The sequence below is a fragment of the Rhinopithecus bieti genome, unplaced genomic scaffold, assembly GCF_001698545.2.
Source record: "Rhinopithecus bieti isolate Rb0 unplaced genomic scaffold, ASM169854v2 scaffold_6380, whole genome shotgun sequence".
Classification (NCBI taxonomy): domain Eukaryota; kingdom Metazoa; phylum Chordata; class Mammalia; order Primates; family Cercopithecidae; genus Rhinopithecus; species Rhinopithecus bieti.
The window spans coordinates 13040663-13066247 of NW_016806642.1; the positions used below are offsets into that span (position 1 = coordinate 13040663).

General features: G+C 43.7%; 1 protein-coding gene across 1 annotated transcript in view; it reads left to right on the plus strand.

Moving 5' to 3' along the window:
- PLPP3 (phospholipid phosphatase 3) overlaps nucleotides 1-25585 on the plus strand; it is an 85867-nt gene that overhangs the window by 44934 nt on the left and 15348 nt on the right. The window contains exons 3-5 of the mRNA XM_017877267.1: nucleotides 10479-10756; nucleotides 11153-11210; nucleotides 22986-23162. Coding sequence (XP_017732756.1) covers nucleotides 10479-10756; nucleotides 11153-11210; nucleotides 22986-23162 — 513 coding nt within the window. The remainder of the gene's footprint in view (nucleotides 1-10478; nucleotides 10757-11152; nucleotides 11211-22985; nucleotides 23163-25585) is intronic.

The window sequence follows — 25585 nt, forward strand, 5'->3', positions numbered from 1 at the left end:
TATATATATAGTAAGGAAAGGAACCCCAGCCTTAGCTACACATCCCCCACTCTCTTCTTATAGTGATTTAATTAGAACCCAGGTCTCTTGACTCTCACTCCTCTTTGCAATAGGACTTTCTTACCTCTTGTTCCAACGGCTGTGGCATTTCAGCTGGAGGCACATGTGAGTTGGGGGCTCCTAATGAAGCCTACTAGCCTGCTTACCTGTCATAACTGTCAAGGGTACTCACAGAAAAAGGTAAAAGCAAAGACCTCAGAGGTGGATGGAACAATTCACTTTTGTATTCTCAGTTCTGGAAAAGCTCTAGAGTTTAAATTTAACAACAACGATGCTCATGACACAGTTCCCACTTTCCCAGCTGGCCCCATCCAGAACCCAGTTCTGATTAGAGGGCAGGAATGACAGTCGTGGAGGGTGGAGGGGCCCAGAGCTAGAAATTGAACCATCATCCTGCTGCTTGCTGTCCTGAGCCTTCTGCTGAATGTCAGGTTTGTTTAAAACAGCAAGAGGACTTGACTGATTCGGATGCCCCTGCTCCCATTTGGATGGTCTCCACAACAAAGGAATGGAATGGCAGTGGAGGAGACCAGTGTGGTTTGGAGATGCAAATCATCAGGCGTTATGGAGAAAGCAGACACCTTTCAATGGCAGGAGATATGGAAAAATCTAGTCATGTTGACCTCTTTCTCAGATGTATCTCAGATTCTGGAATTATAGCATAATAGGAATTCCTTCCAAATCCACAAAGCAATGGTTCCTATCCCTGCCTTGCAAAGGCTTAATGACTCTAGCAGCAGTAAGACTAGGAGCAAACAGTAAAATATCATCTCCTATCTCTCAGTTTTGTCTTGCACTGTATTACAATGAGTATCATGGGCAAAGATTTAAAATGGGAAGAAATGCTAAGTATTCATTTTAAATATACATGGGCTCAGTGCTTGCCTCGCTCAGACCCTAAAATGGGTTTATACAGAGTCTTAATATATAATAATTGATGTATGGTTGAGTCATAGATGAATCCCCTCTCTCCTTAGCCATAAAAATGCTACCCCACTTGAATCTGACTTCTGTAATAATATTCCTAACTAGAGAAAAAGTCAAACTTAGGCATCATCTGACTTAGGTTCATGTCCCAACTTCCGTGCTTACTCATTCTGTGACTTGTCCTTCAACCTCAGGAGAGCCATTGAACCCCTTGGAGCTATACTTTGCTTCTCTATAAATTGGTCACAATAGTTCACCAATGCTATAGGCTTGTTTTGGTTGTCAAATCATGTGATATTATGTGTGTGATAAGTGAGAATCATCCTTCATATTTCTGTAGTGTTGTACAGTTTACAGCATGGCTTTTATGTGCACGCTCTTCTTTGCACCTGGTAGTAATCCTGGGAGGTTGATTCTTAAAGCTAAGTCAACCGGGGCTCAAGGATATTGAGTGAGTCTCTCATAACTAAGTAGTGGCATGGCCAGACCAGGAGTCCTCTGATTCCTGCTGCTGTCTTCTGCAGCCTACCCTCCTTCCACAAGTACTTATCAAGTGCCTATGATATGTCAAGTGCTGGGGTCACAGTGGTGAACCTCAGCCCAACCAGCTGCATGTTGTCTCTGGTCATGAAACTTAGCAGCTACCCCATCTCCAGCAGCAAATAACACCTTTAATACATGCTGTCATAGGCTGAGCGCAGTGGCTCATGCCTGTAATCCCAGCACTCTGGGAGACCAAGGTAGGTGGATCACTCGAAGTCAGGAGTCTGAGACCAGTCTGGTCAACATGGTGAAACTCAGTCTCTACTAAAAGTTTAAAAATTAGCTGGGCTTCATGGCACATGCCTGTAGTTGCAGCTGCTTGGGAGGCTGAGGCAGGAGAATCGCTTTAATCCAGGAGGTGGATGTTGCAGTGAGCCGAGATCACGCCACTGTACTCCAGCTTGGGCGACAGGGCGAGACTCCGTATCAAAAAAAAAAAAAAAAAAGCTACATAATAGGTTGCTGGAAGACAGGGGCCAGGTCTTTTCCTCTGGGCACATGGTAGGTACTTAATAAACACCAGGCAGACATTTCTCCAGGAAGCTTTCCTTAGCTGTCTTCTCTCCTACCTTCCAAAGGTCACAGAGAACCCTGGGCCTACCTCTGTGGCTGCAGTCACTGTGCTGATTCTCATGTCTGTTTACTTGTCCATTTCTTGGCTATCCTGTTAGCTGCATGGGGGAGTGACAGATCTGATTTGATTTGGTATTGCTCGTGTGAGACGTAGACCTTGGTGCTCAATATACGTTTGTGAAAAATCACTGAAGAAGTCATAAACTGGGGGCAGAAAATCAAAAGCATTAGGTCAAAAGATATTGGAAGATTCACGGAGCAGGGAAAAATGTCCTGTTTTCTTCCTTAAAATCTCAACTATGCTCCAGGAGGCACATGGGAACACACTCTGTACCACATGCAAATTTCTTTCTGGAGAGACAAGAAGAAGAGCTTAGTACCTGCAAGACTTGTTTATTCAATATCAGGCTTCAGTTTGCCCACATCTGGACTCCATTAGTTCCTCCCCACCCCTCCATCTCCCTTTATCTGCAAGAGCCCTGCCAAGAAAACAAGGTTCCCCAACATTGCCTCCTCATTAAAGGCTAGTCGAATTTTCAACTCTGAAAAATGTGCAGTTGTGCTGGCCCAGTGGTGCGTTAGTGGGAGACCCAGTCCCCCAGTTTACAATCCTCTACATCTGTGCAATTACCAAGACCACCAACAGAGAGAGGCCACATTAATCCTTCAACTGTGTTGTCCCCTGATCAGATGGCTACGGAGTTCTTCTGAGACCTTCTTATCCCTGGGGGAACAGTGGGAGGGGGCATCTATTTGTGATTTAACGAACACAGGCATGGAGATTGCACTAAATTTTCATCTGTTCCCTTTCTCCACCACCCGCACTCACTCTCATGTCCTGGAAGAAGTGAGAACAGCAGCAATTCTTCCTTAGTTAGGTACAGCTCTTAGGGATTCATGATTATTTGAAAAACTAATATGAAGGTGATGATATTCTCCATTTGAAGTGATAATGCTTAGGAGGCCGAGAAATACTTTCTGTGAGGGGCAGTGTGTGTTGGGGATGGGGTGGAGAATCAGATAACATTTATGAGCTATTTAATGGACCGGAAACTCATGTCTTATCTTAAATCCTCTTCAACAGCTGTGTGAGGTTGCTATTATTTACTGCATTTGACAAATGAGGGAGGACACTGAGGCTTATAAGGGTGAAGTGACTAGCCCGAGGTTACTCTGCTTAGTGAATGGGGGAACACGAATTAAAACCTAAGTCTGTTTGGCTTTCAAGCCTAAGTGCTTTAACAGATGCTAATGACGGCCCACTCTGGTCAGTGCTAAGTAGAGTGCTCTTTATTTAGTTAGCTATAAAAGCTTTTAGTTACTGGGCTTGGAGAGCTAAATGTATGGAGGAAGATAAAACATCTAGAACACTGGGCAGATGACTGCCTAAGATTGACAGTGTGCATCAATGGTTTGTAGAGATGGTGATCACCTGTTGTGTGTACGTAGGTACAGGGTGATACCTCCCTTATAACAAGCAGGCTTTGTGATAGGCACCTTGGCCTATAAGCTGATGTGTAAAATACAAATCTTGCCTTTGGATCTTACGATTTAAAGGGAATTCAAGGCAAGTACAAGACTGACTATAGGATTAGACCCTCAAGGAAAGGAAAGAATTAGTCTGAAAATAAGAAGAGAGTCAGGGCAGTGCATGGTGGTGGCTGCTAGGGAGGGGAGAGCTTCAAGGACAAAACATGTCAAATGCTGCAGATTGTCTGAGGTCTAAATAAAGTGCTGTGGGAGTTCAGAGGAAGAGCACTTAAGACTAAGGCTTATGCCAAGACTTCATCATCATCATCATCATTCACCGAGCACTTGTCCCATATAATTTTCACCACAACCCTGCTTTTGATACTGTCATCATCTTCATTTTTAGAGATGAGGAAACTGAGACTTAGAGAGGAGAGCTCAGTTGTACAAGACTCAAGTCAAAGAGCCAAACTCTAACCCAGGACACTAGTTGGCACTTGAGCTCTACTTTAAGGCATAAGTGGGATTTTCGTCAGAGAACCTGACCTGGGCAGAAGGCGTTACTTCAGCAATGTTAGAGACTTCAAAACAATGAAGTGTTTTCAGGGAATGTAGAGCAGACCTGTTTGGCTGAATGAATGGAATATAAGGGAGTAGACAAGGTTACAGTAGGAAAAGAAGATTGTGGCAAGATCGTGAAGATCCTTGAATGTTGAGAAATTTTTACTCTGGCTAATTGGCTAGAGGTTGATGAGAGTATTTTAAGTGAGCTTGGTCAATTTTCTAATCAAGGTAAGGATGAGGCCTGAACCACAGTGGTGGCCATGCAAGGGGAATAGAGAGAAAAAGATAGATGCAGGAGACCTTGCAAAAGCCAGATGGACAAAGGGATGAGAGAGAGGAAGGAGTCTAAGATTGCACATCTTTGTCAGTCATATGCTTGGTGGCACCTTGAGCAGAAATAGAGGGAAGAGAAGTGAAGTTTGGGACAGGAGTGGGAATGGGTGTGACTTTAGATTTAGTTAATTTGAAATGCTAATAACATCTCTAGTTGGGAAAAGTTGGGGGAAGATTGGAATTGGGCCAATTAGGGGAAAAGGGTAGGCTGAAGCTAGAGAGAGAGAGAGAGATGGCCTTTTGAAGGTCATCTTCATAGAGCTAATAATTGAAGCTATTGAAGCAGCTGAGATCACAGCAGAACACCAGGAACACAGTCCTAGGGAAGACCCACATTTATTTAGAAGTAGTAACAAAAGCATGCTGGTGTGATATTAAGGAAGCCTAGGACATTCAAGGTAAAAAAAAAAAAGAGTAAGAGGTTGCAGTAGGCAATGCTGCAGAAAGAACAGCCAGGAGATTCTTGCCTGGACTGGCAGAGTTGGGCTGTCAGGAGGCCCATGACTCTAAATAAGTCCCTGACTTTTGGGAAAATTATGATGCTTTATGCCTCAGACTCTCTTCTTCATGAGACTTGTGGGCACAGGGCAGCCACTGCTAATTTCAACCATAAATAGCTTCTGGAGCCCCTCTCTGGCCTCTTTGCTGTCTTTATTCTAGATATTGGAGTTCTGACTTACCCATAAAACCCAGAAATTACACTGGTATCTTTGGACAGATCTCTGTCTTCATTACCTTTCCCAGACAGTGAGGCACTAATCTCCTGAAAAAGGCTGAAGATGGTAACCAAGTGACAGAAGAATCAGAGAATAAATTTCTAATCAACTATTTCTAGTTACTTAAGATGCCTCACTTTATTGCAGTAGATGGAGCAGTCAGCTCCAGAGAAAATACAGCCATACATCTGTCTCCATCCTTAGAAACAGGACCCAGATACATTATATTTTTCCTTTCCTTTGGGACTGAGAACTAAAGTGAGAAATGTGATTCTCCTTTCATGATTCTCCATCATCAATGGTTTGTTGAATTAATCTTTTCTGGGCAAAAGAAGTTCATCAATTCATGTAACCGAGATGTAAAAGAACAACTTGACCCTCTGTGGCTACCAGGAACTTAGAGGTGCAGGTGCCTTTCAAGATGGCAGGCGCTTACTGGGCGTTCTGTGAACATCTGTCTCTCTGGAGACATACATGCTACCGCCTAGTAGGACTTCTAAGAGAAGGCCAACTTGATGTCATTGGGATCAGCACAGGAATTAGAATGAGGAAGTCCCAGCTTCAGTGATGGTCTTCTTGCTGTCTCATTTTTATCAAGAGTGATTCACTGCCCTCTCTGGCCTTCATCATAGGCATTTATATAAGTGTTGGTAATAATTTAGTAATTCATATGGTGTTGTGAGAAGCAAACAGTATAGTGGATGTGAAAGTACTTTGTAAGCTGTAAAGTACTAAGCAAATATTAAAGCAGATCAGAGTATAGGAAAGTTTGTCCTTCAGACTCAGCAGTGGAAGATGAGTTCTCAGTCTCTGAAAGAGAGATTGTTAGGCTGCTGTGCAAAGATATTACTTTTCTTGGGATAATTTATAAATAGAGTGGAATCTTAAAAATAACACAAAACAGTAGAGTAGGCTTGTCCCTTCTGCTCTGGGTTTAGACTTTGCTTCTGTCTTGATCTGCTGAAAAAGACATACTGACATACTAGATAAAATGATCAGAAGCAATGCCGTCCGTACACACATTTTCTGGTCCTACCCTGGAGGGGTGGTACTTCCAAACTCTTCAATTAGGTATGGTATCATCCAAGGAGCTCTTGGAAGAGATATTCTCTACAAAACATGTTTTTTATTTGTTTGTTTGTTTGTTGTCTTCTCCAATGGAGGGAATAAAAAAGTTAACTTTTGTAGGGCTCTCCTGCTAGGTGCCAGGTGATTGACATATCACCTTATCTAATTCCCTGGCAATCCTGCCGGGTAGATATTATTAACCTTACTTTATAGATGAGGACACCTAAGCCCAGAGAGGTAAAGTCACATGCCTAAGGTAATAGACAAGATTCAGACAGGTTTTTCTGGCTACAACGTGTTTGTTGCTTCTTTCACCACCTCATGCGCTATCATTTCCCAAAAGTCTATCCTAATTTTTCTTCATATTTCCTCTCCGTAACAGTTAAATATTTGTAAATATGTGGGCAGTTGAGCTCTTTTTCACCAGAGAAGACAGGAAGAGGAGCTATCTTGCAGTTAGAGCCAATCTCTCTCCAAACTGCAGCCCCTCTCAGGCAAGGACTGATCTGTTTCTGTCCCCTTGTAGCTTAATTGCAATGCTTTCCCATTTTATTAGTTTCCAGATTCTGTGCCAAGTGCTTTAAAAGGCAGGTAGGGGAGAATTCTCTGCTTGCCTGGCAGCCTGCCATCACCCCCAGAATCTGTTGCTTGCTCTTTCAGAAAGGGATCAACATTGAAGGCATTTTTCTCAGCAGTGAAATTTACATATCAGAACCTTGCTGACTGAGGCAGAAATGAGGGCTCTGGGGCAGGAGTCTGGGAGTGGGGACAGAGTCTTTGTAGGGGAGGGGAGGGAAGAGCTTATTTTATTACCCAGGAATAAAAACATTGTGAGTAATGAATAAAGTCCGAAAGCAGTAAATCTGGGACTCCAGAGTTAGGTGTGTAACGTGTTGGAGAACAATTTAAGCCTTCGCCTCGTCTGTGGAGGTGAGGTATTCAGGCTGCCTTTCACAGCCCAAATTTCATTAAATAGACTTTTAAGGGTTAGGATTACAAGAAGCCAAGTCCGGCTGGTTCATAATGATGATTTATGGCTGTGCTGTCGACTCCCCGACCCTTCTATACAAGGGGATAGAGAAAATACATAATTTGTTGCTCATTCACTCTAAAATCTGTCAAGGCTGCCCCAGAAGCCATGTGGTCCTGGAGTCATGTGTCTGCCAAATGGCTTCAGCCTGACCCTCTCCTTAAAAATCTGCAATTGCTCTCCTACAGTGGAAATTGGTTTTAATAACAATAGAAATAATAAAATTATCTCAATGTAGCCTGCTGTGGGTCTTTGAGCTGAAGTCAGAATACCTGGGCTCTACTCTTAACTCTGTCACTTACTGGCCTCAAATCCTTCAGAAAAGTCACTGTCTCCCAGAACCTTAGTATCTCCATCTGGTAGAATGGAATATCTTCTTCACAGAGAAGATTAAATGAAACTGCAGTACAAAATAAATGTAAGAGATGGCTGCTGTTAACATTATTATTAAGAATTTGAGGTACTGCAAAATGTTCTTTTCATCTCCTTGTCTTCCCATGAGTGAAGGAAACATTTTACTTTGCAATTTACTATCTTAAGACTATGGCACTAAAAATGGAAGTTTTAGAGATGGGACATAAGAGCTGAAAAGAATCCCTGAATTGTAGTCAAACCCCGTCTCCCTGAAAGTGACTGGAGCACAAAGGTGACTCATCTGAGATTAATAAGTAAATCCATGCAAGAGATGCTAATTTGTAGTGGAAACTCACATGTTCTTTCTCAGCATCAAACAGGAAATTGTGTTGACTGATCCTCAGGCCACACCTGCTTAGAAACAGTTCCTTAATCTGTAGCAGTGGCTGGTTCAGAGAACCAGGGAGCAATCTGAGGTCAGGGATTTTGCCTGGGGCCTTGGTTCTGCTCCCTGTTTCTGGTGTCATCTCTGAGCAAGTAACTTTCCTCTGCTATTGCTTATTACCTGTGCTTGGTTGGCAGGCTAGTGGTAGATGGTGAACATAGCCCAGGAGAGTTGAGAATAAATGTCATTGCAGTTATGAAGTCATCAATCAGTCTAGCACCCTCATTTTACAAATGCAGAAACCAGTTTATCCCATTTTCACTAAACAAGTAGGCACTTGAACCTTGGCTACTTGACTCCTAGTTCAGTGCTCTTCCTGCTGCATAAAAAGTCTCGTATGATTTATAAGTAAGGAAGAATAAAAAAGAGTAAGAGAACACGATTGTGGTAATAAACATCTGGAACTTGTTTGCCTGTGAGGTTACATAGGGTAAATGTATAAACAGGTTCAAAAGGGGAATTAGATCATGAATGGTAGGAAAGAATGCTGGGCAGGGAGTCAGTGCACCTGGGTTTAATCTTTAGATGGGAGCTCATTTGGACCTAAGATTCTTCTAAATATAATGGTCCCTTTCATTAATGACTTGCCATGCTTCTCGGAGTTTAATGTCTGCAACGTGTTATCAAAGCATTCTTGGTAATGTTGAGGGGATCCTTCCAATTTTGTAATAAGGCAACTTTGAGGACTACCGTCCTGCTCCCTTTCATTCATTTGTTCCTTCAACTGATAGTCTTTGAGCATCTATGCAGGGTCACATACTAGTTTTACTCTCTCAGGAAACGGCTATGCCAAGATGCTGGCTAAAGTGGCCTTTGACTATGTTCCTCTAATACAGAATTGTACTCAATATGATCTGGGAAAGTGAAATGTAGCTCTTATATATAAAGCATTTATAAACACAGTCACTGTGTCAATGTTGGCTGTGATAGTAGCTGTTCTCGCTGCTGCACCTGTTTGTCCCTGGGCCCAGCTGGTGTTTCCTTCCTACATGGTCGTCCTTCCCTAGACTTTGGAGCCCTTGAGGATCTTGATCAGACCTTGTGCCTTGATGCTTTCCTCCACTGTAAAAGAATATTGGGAGCCTTTGCAAAGGAGTATCCAGATATGCCAGACTATTGCTTCCCTTGTGGTTGTGCACATGCCCTCTTCCCTCTGAAAGGGCAAGTGTAGCTCATCATCCTGCCCTGGGAGGAAGTGTGAAGGGACTTTTGTGGTGAGTGATGAGTTGACCATCACTGTCTCTGGGCTGTGGTTACAAGCAGGAAGTGCCCATGGCTGGGCTGTGGAGTTAAGACAAAGGCAGCAGGGTGTGTGGTTGTACACATCATAGGCATTTACCTTACAGAACATCAGCTGTCCCCCATCCTTAATGTAAATGATGTCACTATATCTATCTTGAGCGTCAGGATTTCATGACATAAAGAATCTAAAAGCAATGTCTGGCATATAATAGGTAATCTGTAATTGGTGGATTGTTTTCAGTAGTGATAAAACTCTAAGCATCATATCATAGATACAGTGTGAAAATCAAGAAGGATTTGAGAAGGGTCTTCAGGATCAGAGAAGACCGCACAGGCTGACTGGAGGAAATTCACAAACACTGAAGGGCATCGTACTACAAGTTTCTTAGTTTTTAGACTGGTATTCTATTTATCACACTCTGCTTCTAAAAAGTAAAAGCATCACTCTCTATGGTCCAGGTCATTTCCCATTCATGTTATCCTATTTGAACCAACAGCTGCAAAGGTGAGCAGCCTCCTTTTATAGAGCAGGAGGCCGAAGCTTGGAGGGCATAGATGATTGCTGAAGGATACCAGATTGGTGGTAGAGTCTGGATTCCCCAGGACTTAACCATGGTATATCCACCTCTTCATACAGAAACTCTCACCATGGCCAATGTCAGCACGAGGCTGAGGCCCTTACTGGAGTCAGGTCATTGTCTGTGATCCTTTACCCCAAATCCCAGAATCCCGAGGTTTGCTCAGACCCTGTGACATCATAGCTGCCCTTAACCCTGTCCTTGATTCTTCATTTAGTATTTCTTTTCTATAGTTAAGTTCTTGCCTCTCCCTTTAAAAAAAAAAAAAGAAAAAAAAATATATAGATATATACACACACGCACATATATGCATATAAATATATTATAAATATATTTGTATGTTTTTGTTGTTACAAAGGTATTACATGGTCATGTAGGGCTTAAAACACCCAACTCTATTAGCACTTTCATCTTTCCTTCTGTGCGTATTTGTGTCTGTATATTTCATAAATAGAAAATTAGGACACTCCTTTGCAAATATTGAATATTCTCTGATGTTGTTAAATACCCTTTACAGCATCAATGTTAATGATGAATCTTGATACCGCCTAATTCCCCTATTGGATTCCTTTTAGATCATCACGGGGGAATTCTACCGGATATATTACCTGAAGAAGTCGCGGTCGACGATTCAGAACCCCTACGTGGCAGCACTCTATAAGCAAGTGGGCTGCTTCCTCTTTGGCTGTGCCATCAGCCAGTCTTTCACAGACATTGCCAAAGTGTCCATAGGGCGCCTGCGTCCTCACTTCTTGAGTGTCTGCAATCCTGATTTCAGCCAGATCAACTGCTCTGAAGGCTACATTCAGAACTACAGATGCAGAGGTGATGATAGCAAAGTCCAGGAAGCCAGGTGAGACACCACCTCCCCATGGCCAGAACCTGGACCCCTTTGATACAGTGCAGTTCAGTGAGCACTTACTAGCTGGTCCCTAGTTTAGATGGGTGAATAAGGCATAGTTCCTATTCGTGAGGAACTCATAGTCAGATGATTGAGACAGATATGTAAATCAATACTTCCAATATAGCATTGGTAAGTACATTCGTTTATTCATTCTTTTGTTTATTCATGCATTCATGGGTGCCTGCTATGTTCCAGGCATGGGTCCAAAGCACTGCGAAGGATGCAAAAGTGAACAGGGCATAGTGCCTACTCTCAAGGTTACAGTCTAGGGAGGGAAGACAGACAGACAAGTGTGTATCAGGGATGTGAATACGACTGTTTCATGGCCCTCTCTTGCTCTTACAGGAAGTCCTTCTTCTCTGGCCATGCCTCCTTCTCCATGTACACTATGCTGTATTTGGTGGTAAGTACCCACCCTTTGATCTGAGTAGTGCTCAGTTCCAGCTTCCATCCCTTCTGATATCATAGCCCTCAAAATAGTTAGGGGCATGACATCACTGTGAAATCCTTGAAAAAGAGGTTAGCTAGAAAAGTTAGGTTTAATTCTGAGCTCTGCCACTGCCTTAGCAGAAGTTATTTTACTTTCCAGTTTTTTCCCCCTGTTTTTCAAATAAAAGTAGTATTTGCCATAGCTGCTTGATAAGCATTGTGGACACATTTTGAAATTTTAAAGCGATAAAAACACTTGTATTAGGTTGGTGCAAGAGTAATTGAGGTTTTGCCATTACAAAAACCCCTGGACTATATTACTTAAATGGCAAAAACCAATTACTCTTGCACCAACCTAAATATAACATTTTAGGGTACAAGCACTGTTTCTGAAAATCTGTTGCGGGAAAAGATTGCTAAGTAAGGCTCAGAGAATTAAAGTGAACTGCCAAAATGTACATAAACACCAGGACTGTTGCTAAAGCCCAAGCTTTCTGATAAATTTTTTTGCAACGTTCACCATGTCAGTCCTCCGTATTCTATGGATAGAAGGGCTTTAAGGATTATCATTACCTAAGTATTTAGAATAATTTCGAGTTTTGCAAAATACTTCTGCTCCATGAGGACGCATGACTTCATAACAACACTGTGAAGTATAAAATCCATGCCCCATTTCTCAAATCCACAGACCAAGGCCCAGAGAGGTTAAGCAGCATGTTTGAGTTCCTTCGACCAGTGGTGGAACGATAATTTGATTCCCATGTTGCTCTTCTCATGGCCATGTCGGCTCTGATTTCCTGGAGACGGTTGGGCAATGCAGGTGAAGTGCCCTGCTTGCCTCCAGCTGCCAGACAGATAGAGGGCTGCTCTGTTTTTCTTTGTCAGTTACATGTGGGTTTCCCTGCCTTTCCTCTCCCCTTGAATGAGGTCCCTGTGTGCCAAGGCACTTCCTGCTTTCAGCTGCTTTGATGGAATTCAGAGTGAGAAGGTGCTGAGAGGTCAGACATAGCTCAGAGGAGCACAAACTGTTTGAAAAAAGAACATTTTGATTTCAACTTATTTAAAAGCATAATTAGGAATTGGGAAAACAATAGAAAGTTTGTTTGATTTATTTATCTTTCTCCCCAATCCTTTCCAAGTTTAGAGGCCTCTAAACTAAGCCAACATTGGCTTCCCATTACCGAGGATGCAGAGCTGAAAGATGGGCCCCAACCTATGACAACATTAAACGTGGATGTTGTGTGTTCATGAGTAACACTTCCCTCCATTCTTCATCTTTTGTTTTGTTTTGCTCTTAGAAAGGAAAATTTAGCAAAGATATTTAGGTTCCTGCTCCCTGTGTATATTTTACCCAGGGCTGGAAACAATTTTAAAAATGTAATTTCGGTGTTTTATAAAAGTGCTTAGAGGAACTGGGTATGTGATCACTTTTTTCATATCCCTTCATTTTATTCCGAAAGAAAAATACTGGATTGTTTTGAAGCCAGCACTGTGCACTGTGGCCTTCACAGCTGCACAACAGGTGAAGATGCTGACTTGCTTTGGATGCCTTCTGTGTGCCAGGCACCATGTCTACTTACTCTGTGACATTTGCTTTTCAGTGACCTGATGAGGTGTATTTTGATTATCCTATCCAATTTGAATCTAAGACGTTTAGTGACAAAAATTCCACCGTCAGTAAGAGGCAGAAAAGGTATTTGCAGGCCAGACTCCAACATTGTTGTATGTTCTTTTTGTTGTACTGTGCTACAAAACCCACAAACAAACAAAAACCAGACCTCTTCAGGATGAACTTAAGGAATATTTCCTTTTAACCCTAACAAGTTTTGCCTGAAGGAGACCTGTCTCCTTTTGCTTTAATGGTTGAGATGTCCCCTCCCTCCCGTCCCCAACTCCGATTACCTCCTTACCAGCTAGAGATCTCTATGGGGATGATGGGTGAGACGTATATTTTGACTGAAGGTTTGTTTGCATCCCTCAAAGGGAGGAAAAAGTTGTAGTTCTTCCATATTGCTGGAAGGAAGGAAGAGAAAGAGGGAAGGAGGAGGAAAGGAAGAGAGAGGGATGGAGGAGAGCCTCCTTTGGCTGGGCACGGTGGCTTATACCTGTGATCTCAGCACTTTAAGAGGCCAAGGTGAGAGAATCCCTTGAGGCCAGCAGTTTGAGACAAGTCTGGACAACATGGGGAGACCGTGTCTCTTTAAAAAAGTAAACGACGAGAAGAAGAAAGAAAGCCTCCTTAATCTATCCTCTTTTCAGCATAGTATTATATCCCCGACCTCCTACCCCACTGTGCACATACGTTCTTCAGAACTCTTGTACAAACACACATTCAACACTCACAACTCACATATACAACACATATGTACACAGCTGTGTTTTTAGCTCTAAGGTTATCTTGCCCTAAAACCACCAGTGAAGATAAGGGCCAAAAAGTAAAGATGGCACTCTTTGCCACGGCATGTGCTTATGTGATATTCAGAGAAATCCCAGCTCTTCTAACATCTGATCTGCAAAACTTTCTTTTTTGTTGTTGTTGTTCTTTTTTTTTTTGAGACAAGGTCTCGTTCTGTCACCCAGGATGGAGCACAGTGGTACCGTCTTGGCTCACTGCAACCTCTGACTCCTGGACTCAGGTGATCCTTCCACCTCAGCCACCTGAGTAACTGGAACCACAGGCGCATGCCACCACACCCAGCTAATTTTTGTATTTTTTTTGTAGAGATGAGGCTTTGCCATGCTGGCCAGGCTGGTTTTGAACTCCTGGGCTCAAGCGATTCAACCACCTTGGCCTCCCAAAGTGCTGGGACTACAGATGTGAGCCTCCATGCTCAGCCGATTTGCAAAACTTTCTTTTCTTTTTTTTTTTTTGAGATGGAGTCTCGCTCTGTTGCCTAGGCTAGAGTGCAGTGGTGCGATCTCGGATCGCTACAACCTCCGCCTCCCAGATTCAAGCAATTCTCCTGCCTTAGACTCCCAAGTAGCTGGGATTACAGGCGCGTGGCACCACACCCAGCAAATTTTTGTATTTTTAATAGAGACAGGGTTTCACCATATTGGCCAGGCTGGTCTTGAACTCCTGACCTCAGGTGATCCACCCACCTTGGCCTCCCAAAGTGTTGTGATTACAGGCTTGAGCCACTAGACTTGGCTGATTTGCAAAACTTTCTAAAGAAAGTTCATACCATTTAGGCCCAGCAGAGAAGGTGGGAAACTCTGCTGTCAGTCCGAGAAGCCCTTAGACCCTCCCTCAGGGCTTTTATGTTGGGCTTCAGGAAGTGCTGGAGTTGGGCAAATAGACTGGCCTCCCCGGTGCACCCTGTGCCGTTTTATTGTTCATGCAGCCTATGATTCATAGCTTCCCTGGGGTGCTGGGGAGAGTCACATTTGAGTCAGCCAGGTTCAGCCATTGACAGCTTTTGTCTTTAGAATCAAGCAGATGTGGAATCAAATCTGGCTGTATCCATGACTAACTCTGAAGCCATGAGTGGGTTACATAGCTTTAGAGCCTCAGCGTACTCATCTGTAAAGTGGAAGTGATCATGTCTATTTTGCAGAGTTGTTGCCACTTTTCCTCTCTGGACCCCACTTTCCCCATCTGTCAGATGAAAGAGTGGGATGAGATGGCCTGTTTCTCTCTCAATCGCTATGGCTCTATTTGAAAAAAGTTTGAACTGCCCTAAGTGCTAAAAAGGAAGATAGGGAGCCATCAAAACAAACTTATGCCTACATTACCATCGAGTTCAGAGAAGAGCAGACCGGAAGCACCAGCCAGCTCCACTCCAGGCCTTTCAGCAGCAGCCACTTCTAGAGCTTCCATAACTTTAAGAGCACTTCATGTTAGGTCAATAAATAAATTTTGCCAAATGATGAGCTTGGAAAAACCATGCCCCAAACACCAAATTATCTCTGCACACAGAAGCTTAAGGGTGAGGTTAAGGCTTGTTAGAGATTAATACAAGTTCTAATTAAAAAAAAAAAAAAAAAAACACAAACCCACAGCATATATAAACATAAAGTATGCTTTATACCTCTGAGCCCTGGCCTAAACCCCAGAGGACCACATCTGGATTGACCCTGCACCTCCATGGTTGGAGATTGAGGATGACATACTATCTGGATAAAATGTCAACACCAGGGCAGACGCCAATTCATGCAGCACACCTGGTGTCTGCTCTGTTGTGCTGGGTCCTGCCCTTAAGGAACTCACCTGTGCATCCAACATTCAGCATTTGGTACGTGCTTAGTGAGGGACTATGATGCACCTAGCACCAGGCTGGGAGTGGGAATGGGGAGATGGTTACCGCCCTTGCATAATTTAGTCTAAAGAAACAGTACACAATGATAATAGTCTGATACATTGTCCCTCGGGGCAAGGGGATGTGTAGGTTATATTATGGACTTTCAGAATTGTGAACCCTAGGCTAACCTGAAGCAGAGAGTGGCAGTAGAGGTAGTTAGTCACATGAAGATAGAGGAGACTGGAAGAACTACATGTGTGAAGGTGAAAAGGAGGAGGTGATTTGGGGAACTGCAGGTATTCAGTTCAGTACAGTTCTGAACTGTATTTGGATGGCTGCTAGGAACCAGGGAATGGAGGGCACGCTTGAGAGTGGAAAATACCTTTGGGATCAGTCCCAGCTCCTCATTTTGCAGGTGCATTCGGCAGCCACTTTGTGTCAAGGCCTTTCCTTAGCTGCTGTTCTCCCCACACCCCACCCTGAAATCTGCACCTTGCCCCTTCCCCTTCTTTAGAAGCCTTTCCTGACTATCCTGTTTAAAATGACAACCCCGTCCTCTGATACTGTTCTCCCTGTGCCCCTTTGCAGCCTTACTTCTCACCATCTGACATACTACATTTTTACTTGCTTGTTTGTTTCTCCCAACTAAATTATAAATTCTGGCTGGATGCGGTGGTTCATGCCTATAATCCCAGCACTTTAGGAGGCCAAGGCAGGAGAATTGCTTGAGCGCAGGAGTTCAGGATCAGCATGGGCAACATAGTGAGACCCTGACTATATAGATAAAAAAAATTATTAAAAAAGATTGTAAATTCCCCGAGGGAGAGATTTTTTGGTCTCTTGATTCACTACTATATCCTACTTCCCAGAACAAGGCCTGATACCTAGTAAGTGTGCAATAAATATTTGATGAATGAATGAATTTCAGGTCTCCTGACACCCTCGGGCCATACTCCTTTCCGTTCCAATCAGAACTTTTTTTGTCTCCTCATCACGGACTTGATAGTTTGCTAAGGGCCTGTGTCATGTAGGGAAAGTCTCTGCTGCCTCTTTGCTGAGCTGTTTCCCTATTGACCCTTTACTGTGCTGTCCCATGAGAACTATTCTTGTGTCGGAGGGTTTGTTGGGTGCCAAGGAAACAGGGAAGTGGCTGTGCTCTGACAGCCCTTTCTCTGGGCTGTGCTTGTTAGTCATTGAGGTTTTGTTCAGCATGTTTGGCGCCCTGGAGCCTGGGGTCTGGTATGCCCACGAGGTGTACCCACAAATCCTGGGAGAGGCTATAGAAACTCCTTGGGGAAGCAAGATTGTTGTTTCCAAGGGGAATAAATCACTGTACCAGATGTTTTTCCTCTTTTTTCTCCCTATCTCATTCACTCGCCCCACCACACATCCGTCTGTTTCTGAGTACCTATTCTGTGACAGACCTGTGTGAGTGCCTGGGGACACCGAAAGAGCTCATCATTTTGTGTGGAAAGCCAGAGAAGTAAATAATGGCCAAACAACTGGATGCATTCTCTGCTTAGGGGTGGACTGAGGGGATGGAAGTGGCTCTCACCTCTGCTATAAGGTATAATGAGTCAGCTCTTAGACTCCCCTCTGCTTCAGATCAGGTCAGAGATTATTCCACTGTAACTCTTACAAAAGCTGTACATTTGTGTTTCAAATGTGGGGGTTGATGGAAGTGTGTGCAGGTGAATTAGAGGAGTCTGAAGTTCCAAATGTCCCCTGGAGGTTGTTCTTTGGTGTAATGCCCTCAAACTGCCTCTTTTCTCCAAAGACAGAGACCCAGTACAAAAAGACTAAGACTTTATGTGAAGCAGTAATCCCTAAGGAGGCCAGGCAGTTCTGTGCTTAGAGCACAGACTCAGAAAGAGGCAGATATACTTAATGTACATCACGTCTCTTGGTTACCTTGAGCATTAATTTCTTCATCTGTAGAATGGGCACAGTGGTATCCACCTAATAGGATTATTGTGACAATTACAGGTAATGTAATTTAAAGCACCTGGCCCAGGCGCTACACCAGTGCTCAGCAAAATGGTAGTTTTCTTTCCTCCCTCTGATAGTGACAGAAGACACGATTTGATTTTCTTCTAAAGGAAAAGTCAATCAAAAATTCTTTTGTCCTGAAAGTAAAGAACATTCCAGAGAGAAATTCTAGTTCTACACTATGTTTGCAAGCTACCCACCAGACACATGAACCAGAGCCCAGTGAGAGCCATAGAGGAGATTAGAGAAGGGAGAAAGTTTCTCTCTGGGTGTCAGTGGTCTGGCCTGGCTTCCAGGAAGAGGGTAGGCAGGGACCTAAGGAAGGACAAAAGCCTCCTTTTCACTCTTAGCAGAACTGTCCCGAGAGGGATGGAAATGAAGTGAGAGGACAGTACAGACCTGTTCCACCAGTATGCAAATCATGTAATGAAACACAAATGACTTAGCAAGAACCAGAGTGTGACTCACCCACTCATCTGACTCTGCTGGTTCAGACCAGAGGAACAGCCTCAAGTTCAGTCAGACACTTTCTGAGGAGGTTTTGTTGGAATTCCACAAGGCCCCAGTTCTGAAGCTAGGACAGGGAAGGAGAAGAGAACTCCACTGATAAAGTGAGTTCTACATGCCAGGGACTTACATACATCATTTCGGGGTATGGGAAACAGACATACACCTTTCTTTTTCTCAAATCCACAATCAGCAGGTTTTTTTTAAGCAACTGCAAGCAAAATCTTAATACAAGAAAAGGTCTTTAAGATTATATGCTGTTCTAGTGAAGGGACTTTTTTACATCTATGTCTTTCACAGAGTCTTGAATAGATGCTTCTAACATTTTAAAAAATAAACTAATCTTCTTACACTGTATATGAGAAAACAGAAATTCATAGAAGCAGAATGACTTCTCCAGGGCCATACAGCTTGTATGTATGTATTGTATGTAGCAGAGAAAAGGTTCCGATCTAGTTGCTCTGGCTGCAAATTACTTTCTGCTGTGTCATAGTGGTGCTTGGGAAGTAGTTTGAGAGGGCTGATTCTCTAGCCCAGAGGCCATGCAGATGGGGAAGTGAATGCAGATAAGCCACAATGTCAGCAGTAGAGGAGAAGAGGCCAAGATGATTTAGGCTTTCAGGTTTTATCCAGCTCTGCTTACCCTTTCAGGGCACCTAGGACTTTACTAAAGGCCCTGTGGGTGTTCTGATCTGGGAAAGTGTGTTTTGGTACAGAATAGGGGGATGGCATCATCTGTCAGAAGGGTTTGACTTCCTTTCTTGAATAAGTTGTACCTGTCTCCTGTGGAGTGGGAATAATTGGAGCCTCCAGAGTTACTTGTCCCCAGCCTCCAGAATGTACTCCCTGATCCCAGTGAGGCCCAAACCTCTGGCCTGGAGTGGCTCGTGTGAACTGGGCTCTATACTGGCAAAATCCAATCCATTTAGCAGCAGTGAAATTGATGTGAGATGGAGAACGTCATTGTATGCTTTCATCAATCTCAAAGCCTGCTGCTACCAGCTTACTTCTCATATCAGATGTAGCCACTGGATGGAAAGTCATTGTGCAATCTCATTCTCAACTCTTCTTTAAGTTTCACCAAAACTTACTTGTTTTGGTGAAAATTGCCACAGTCACTGAGTAAATGTCATTCACCAGGGCAAAAAGGTAACCTGGATTTCTGAAAAGTATCCTGAGTGCCCATCCTGTGCCAGACAGGTTCCTTTCCATATTGTCTCCTTTGATACTGGCAAACCAGAGAAGGAGATACTGTTCTACCTATTTTACAGATAAGGAGACTGAGGCTTATAGAAGTAAACTGACCACCCACTTAGTAAGTGATAGAGCCAGGACTGGAGTCAGGGCTATTATGCCCCAAAATGCACTTTACTAATGCACCTCTTTCCCCAAAATCCCCAGCTGCAGACACCAGGATCAGTGCTGACCTTGAAGCATTCCTCCATAAATGTGTTAGTTACTGATGGATATCAGAGAACAAGGTCCCGTCTGCTTACTGTGATTCTGTGTCTGACTGACTGCTTCCCAAAGGCATTCTTTTCCCTTGGCTCCCTACTCCTTTCTCATTCATAAGCACTCCCTTCCTTTCAGGAGCTATTCTGATGACTGGTCTCTTCCTCTCTTCTCAAATTCTTCTGGTGTATTTATTTTTTTCTTGTATTAAGCTCCAACCTTAAGTATCTGAATCAGTGGAAGGGGAGATGTGGGCCTTGTCCGGTTGGGAAACACGCCCTTCCTCTGCCCCACCCTCGGTTTCCAAGGCTTGTGACCTAAGCCTGCATGCAAGGGCAGGGGGAATGGTTGGAGGACTCGTAACAAGCATTTTCCGAGGACCTACCGATTTTTCAGCAGGGAAGTTAGAAAGTCTTGCTGCTCCAAATTAAGAAATGTGATTAAAGAATAAAATCACCTATTTATTGAGTAGTATTTCATGCCATCCTCTTGATCTACATTATCAACCAAACTGGACCACAGCCTCTAAGAGAGTGGTTGCTACACTTATTTTATATGTGAGAAAACGGAGGCTCAAGGAGGTTTTCCTGATTAAAATCTGTGCTCTGTTATGTACCCCACCCTTGTCCACTGCCAAGAATAGCTGAGGGAAGGCCAAACATACTGAGTACACTGCAAATGGATGATTCCTTGTTCCTTGAAGTTGCCATTGTCCTGAAGACATGTGTTGAGTTGGAGCTAGACTAACACCCTCTTTATCCCCATTTCCAAAAGGAATCGTCTTTTCATCCACTGGTAGGTCATTAAGGGAGTAGTCTTTGGCCTATAGCTCCAATTCACTGACTTTGGTATTGCCTATAGTGACCCAGTCTTGCCTAGTTTGGTATTGCCTGTAGTGACCCAGTCTTGCCTAGAGCTCTTGAAAAGCACTGAGAGTGTGGTGCTCAGTGTTTTGCATGAAATCATTTAACTTTTCACCATTGCTGACAATAATATTTTCCAATTGTGATTCAAATAGGTAGGTGTTCTCTGAGAATAGTGATGAAAGGTCAAATAAGTATTCTTTCCTGCAGGACTTCTCAGAGCCTTTAGTAATCTTATAAGCATGATAAGTGACAAAAATAAGGATTTAGTATAGATCATTCGCCTACCTTTTTTGAAGAAGCCCTTAATATTCAGTGGAATACGGTTTGGGAAAGACCGGCCTGCAAAATAAGGTCTGGGTTGCTTAGTTTGACACTGAAAGCCCTTCATGAACTAGGCCCTCCTTGTCCCTGCAGCCCTATTTCTCATCACTGCTCACTCCACTTCCCCAACACCCTCTTCTCCAGCTATACTGAACTATTTGAAGTTTTGGGGAACTTCTATGGCAGGCCTCTGAGCCACCGTCTGCCTGGAATATATATCCCTCATTCCTGCCCCCTTAAACCCAGCAAATACTCATTCACCTTTAGGATTCAGGTCAAGTATCCCTTCCAAATAGTAGTTGACCCTGGCCTCTAACTTCTTTCATAGCTCCTATAAAACACATTAGTACACTTATTTATTTTCTTGTATCCCTCAACTGTCTGCTCTATACGTCAGGATTTATAACTCCTCATTTTTCTTTGTCTTTAGCACTTTTCTTAGTGTCTAGCTTCTTTCTTTTTTTAAAATTTAATTTATATTATTATTATTAATATTATTATTTTGCCTACTGCTACAGATTTGGTCTTTTAGGTTATCTTTAGAATAGTTTTTTCTCCAGATCTTTTTAGGATGTCCATGGCAATCTAATAGTATTTGCATATCAACTTCTGAATTTAAAAGTTGAGTGTAAAATTCTCACTCTCTGTGTCTTCAAATTGTTCTTTACCTCCTTTATTCCATAAAGGCTCTGTGCAATCTTCTTCTACATTTTTAACTGATTATTATTTATATATGAGAAAACCATTGTTTTTATCCCTTGTTTAGCAGGCAACGGCCTCAGTGCGATCTTTTGTCAGTATTCTTATTTTTTCCTCTTAAGTTTTTCCAATAATACATTTATATAATTTCAAAATGATTATAAAGTTGTCTGCTGTCTTCCATGTCTATTTGAAATAGTTTTCCATATAGTTGAGGATTCAGTCCTAGACACTTATGGCTAACAGTGATTCTGGGATCTTCCACTCTTCTGTCTCATCAAGACTGACCACTTGCTTGCTCTTTTCTTGCCACCGAAGGAAGGTGTCCATTTGTCCCAGGAAGAACAAACATGTCTTCAGCACTGCTGCAGGTCTATCTTTAGGCCATCAGCCTCCTCCCCTCCGCTCTCTTCCCTTCTCCTGCCTCTCCAAATGCTTTGATTTGTAGTTGAAAGTTCCTCTTGTCCACTTGCCTCTTCCCCCTCATTTCCCAAGTTCCCACAGGAACCTGGGAATAGGTTGTGCCCAGAGGTTAGAACGGAAACTGCAGCAAGATAACTCTGAGGGGACAATGCCCAGTTGACGTCATTTCAACTACTTTGCTTCAGCTAGAGGTGATTTTTTTTAATCTTCCATTTTTCTTCAGGTTACTCTTCTACTCCACCCTGTCTAGTGTCTGTCAACTTGTATTTGAAAGTTCCCTGGCATTGTCTTGTTGGTTTATTGTTTCCTTATATTCTCATTCAATATCCATAGTTCCAAGTGGTGACTTAGAAATGTGTCCTTGATAGAGCTGCTTTCTTCTGAAGCAGAAGCATCTCATTGGGGATGTAATAACTTCCTCTTATCATTGCACATTTAATTTCCATGCTGAGACCAGGTAGTGTAGGGATTATATAGCCATAATCCCCAGGGAAATACACAAATGTGTTAAGTAAGTTGTCATCAATTGTTAAAAAAAAAAAAAAAAAAAAAAACCTTTGCAAGCCCTGGTTACTGCTCTTTAATTATTAGTTTCAGTCAAGAGGAAGATAAAGGGAAACTATCACTTATTAAGTTCCTACTATGTGGCAGTATGCTAAGGTCATTTACACATATTGTTTTGCTCAGCTTTCCCTAGTTTGTCTCCCTAGATAAACTATTTGTCCTATTTTCTAGTGTGAAAACTAAGGCTCAGTATTTATTTATTTATTTATTTATTTATTTATTTATTTATTTGAGAGAGTCTTGCTCTGTTGCCCAGACCGAAGTGTAGTGGTGCAATCTCGGCTCACTGCAACCTCCGCCTCCTGGGTTCAAGTGATTCTCCTGCCTCAGCCTCCTGAGTAGCTGCGACTATAGGCACACGCCACCACACCTGGATAATTTTTGTATTTTCAGTACAGATGAGATTTCACTATGTTGGCCAGACTGGTCTCAAACTCCTGACCTCAGGTGATCCACCGACCTCAGCCCCGCAAAGTGCTGGGATTACAGGTGTGAGCCACTGCGCCTAGCCAGGCTCATCATTTAAATAACTGGCTTGAGGTCATGTTCAAATTGCTGTATCTACAACATGCCACCCAAGGTCTAGATAGTCCCAGTTCGTAGAAATGTAGTGTGTGTCACCTGGGGTTATAGTGCATGTGAGTGGGGAGTCACGTAATGTCTGTTCTCTTTGTCTCCTTTCTCCAGCTATACCTGCAGGCCCGCTTCACTTGGCGAGGAGCCCGCCTGCTCCGGCCCCTCCTGCAGTTCACCTTGATCATGATGGCCTTCTACACGGGACTGTCCCGCGTATCAGACCACAAGCACCATCCCAGTGATGTGCTGGCAGGATTTGCTCAAGGAGCCCTGGTGGCTTGCTGCATAGTAAGTAGCATCTTGTCCTCAGTATGCAAGTGGAGCCCTGGACTGTTGCTTGTTAAATGTTTCCAGCTCAGTGACTAAAGTGAGAGAGCCCTCGTTCCTGTTCCCTGCCTGGGGTCACCTGGCCTTAGGCCTTAGGACTCCTTCAGTAAAATGAGAATAATTCCTGCTTCTTCCCAGCCTGTGAGTTTTGATCTGATAGGGTCTGTAAATCTTCTCTGTAAATACAGAGGGTTTGGGCTCATAGAATGTTGCAACTGGAAGAGAGCTGAGATATTATCCAACTTGCTCATGTTATAGATGAGGAAATTTAGGGAAGAAACTTACCCAAGGTCATGTGTCAGCAGGTCATGCTTAGTGTCATGCTAAGTCTGTTGACCTAGTAGCAAGATCTAAGTCTCCTGACTTGAGTGCTCACATGCTGTTTTGGTGGACACTGAGTATGCAATGGGACTTCTCGGCTTCTTGGAAAATGCCTCCTCTTCCCTCTGTGACCTTGGGAGTGACTCAGACAGATGCTAAACTCAGTGTTCATTGGAGAAGAGGAGGTTTTCTGAAGGCTGAGCCCTCCCTCAGGCTGATGGCCTTGTACATCGAGTCACAGACTTCCTAGGGATAACTTGGGATGGACCACATACTGATTTGCCCCAAATGAAGTACTTCATCTCTGACTCCCGGTGAAGGTGGGAGAAGGCATTGCACTTCTCTGAGCCTCCATCTGTAGGCGCTGCTTTTCCTGCCTGCTAAGAGTTTTGAGGGGCTTGTTCAGCAAACATGACTGAGCACCTACTTTGATATTGTGACTTCCTGGGCCCTCCTGAGGGGAGCTCACCCCAGCCCAGCAGGAATCCCAGAATACAATAATGGCTGGATATTGAAGCACCACACATGTAGGTTGTATTGTTGTTAGTATTATCCTTGCTCATTCACAGTAAGAATTATGAACAATAGAGAGATCTCAACCAGCTTCTTATCCTTTCCTGGTTTGTGAGCCTGGCTGCAGGCTCATGTCTCTATGCAGCCTCTCCCCAGCTCCTCTGTAACAGCACTAAACACTCTGGATTGAAATTGTGATGGGTGTCTTCCTTTAGGCTGTGAGTTCTTGGGGGCAGGGACCATTTGTAACATATATGTTACTCTCCCTGTCTTATCAAGGCCTCTCAGGGATTCTGGCTCAGACTAAGCAAATGTGTGCTTAACAAGCAAAAAGCCAGAATCAATGAGTTGATCTAACCCTTTTTGAGAACACTGTAGGGAGTATTCTCTTGAAGGTATAGGGATGAATAAGGCTCAGCCCTCCCAAGGAAATCCCATTCTTGCTCCTCTCACAGGCCAAGCACAGGAGCTCAGTGCCATGGGGGCTGTCATAGTGCCATGTGCAGGGGGCTTCAGCAGGCAGGGAAGCACCTGACTCCATGTGCACAGGTCAAGGAGAGGGAGAAGGAGTTGCAGCAATCAGAGTGGGCACCACGAAGAAAGCAGTGTGTGAACTGCCTGCAGCCTTTGACATGGGAATCCCAGCCTACGGGACTGACTGTTTTAATGGCTTTCTCCCTTGCTTTCTTTTTCTTTTTTCTTTGTAAAAGTAAAGGCCAAAAGGGAGAGAAACTGGGGGAGCAAACCGTTAATGAGAGCAGCTGTCACTGACCCGCTTGTTCTCTGGTGCCTGGCCCTTTAATGTGAGGTGACAGTGGGGGATGGGCATTTGCACTGAAGGGTAACCCTTTACTGACTGTGCCCTCCTGAGCTTTGCTCTCAGCAGGACAGCCTGCGGGGGCCTGCTGTTGTGGTTCCTTCTTGGCGCCACTGCCCTAATTGGACTCCTCTGCACCCCCAATTAAAAAAATTAAAAGGTTGGGGGATCCTTACTAGCCTTCCTCTCTTTTATATCCTAAAACATGGGCCATAAGCAATTAGACAGAGTGTTCGGGAAGACTATGGCTTATTTTCAAGAAGTGAAATGAGAGTTCTGACTTGTGTCCTGTTTGGCTCTTGCTGACTGTAGCACAGTATAGGAATTTGATCCTGTAGGTCGTTTACAAAGACCTACTCTCTGCTGGTGCCATTCTGATACTTTACACATTGTCTTCCTTTTTTTTTTTTTTTGAGACGGAGTCTCGCTCTGTTGCCCAGGTTGGAGTGCAGTGGCGCGATCTCCACTCACTGCAAGCTCCGCCGCCTCCCGGGTTCATGCCATTCTCCTGCCTCAGCCTCCCTAGAAGCTGGGACTACAGGCACCCGCCAGCGTGCCCCGCTAATTTTTTTGTATTTTTAGTAGAGACGGGGTTTCACCGTATTCGCCAGGATGGTCTCGATCTCCTGACCTCGTGATCCGCCCGCCTCAGCCTCCCAAAGTGCTGGGATTACTGGCGTGAGCCACCACGCCCGGCTTAGAAGGTTCTTTAGAGAGTCTCCATGGCCATAGA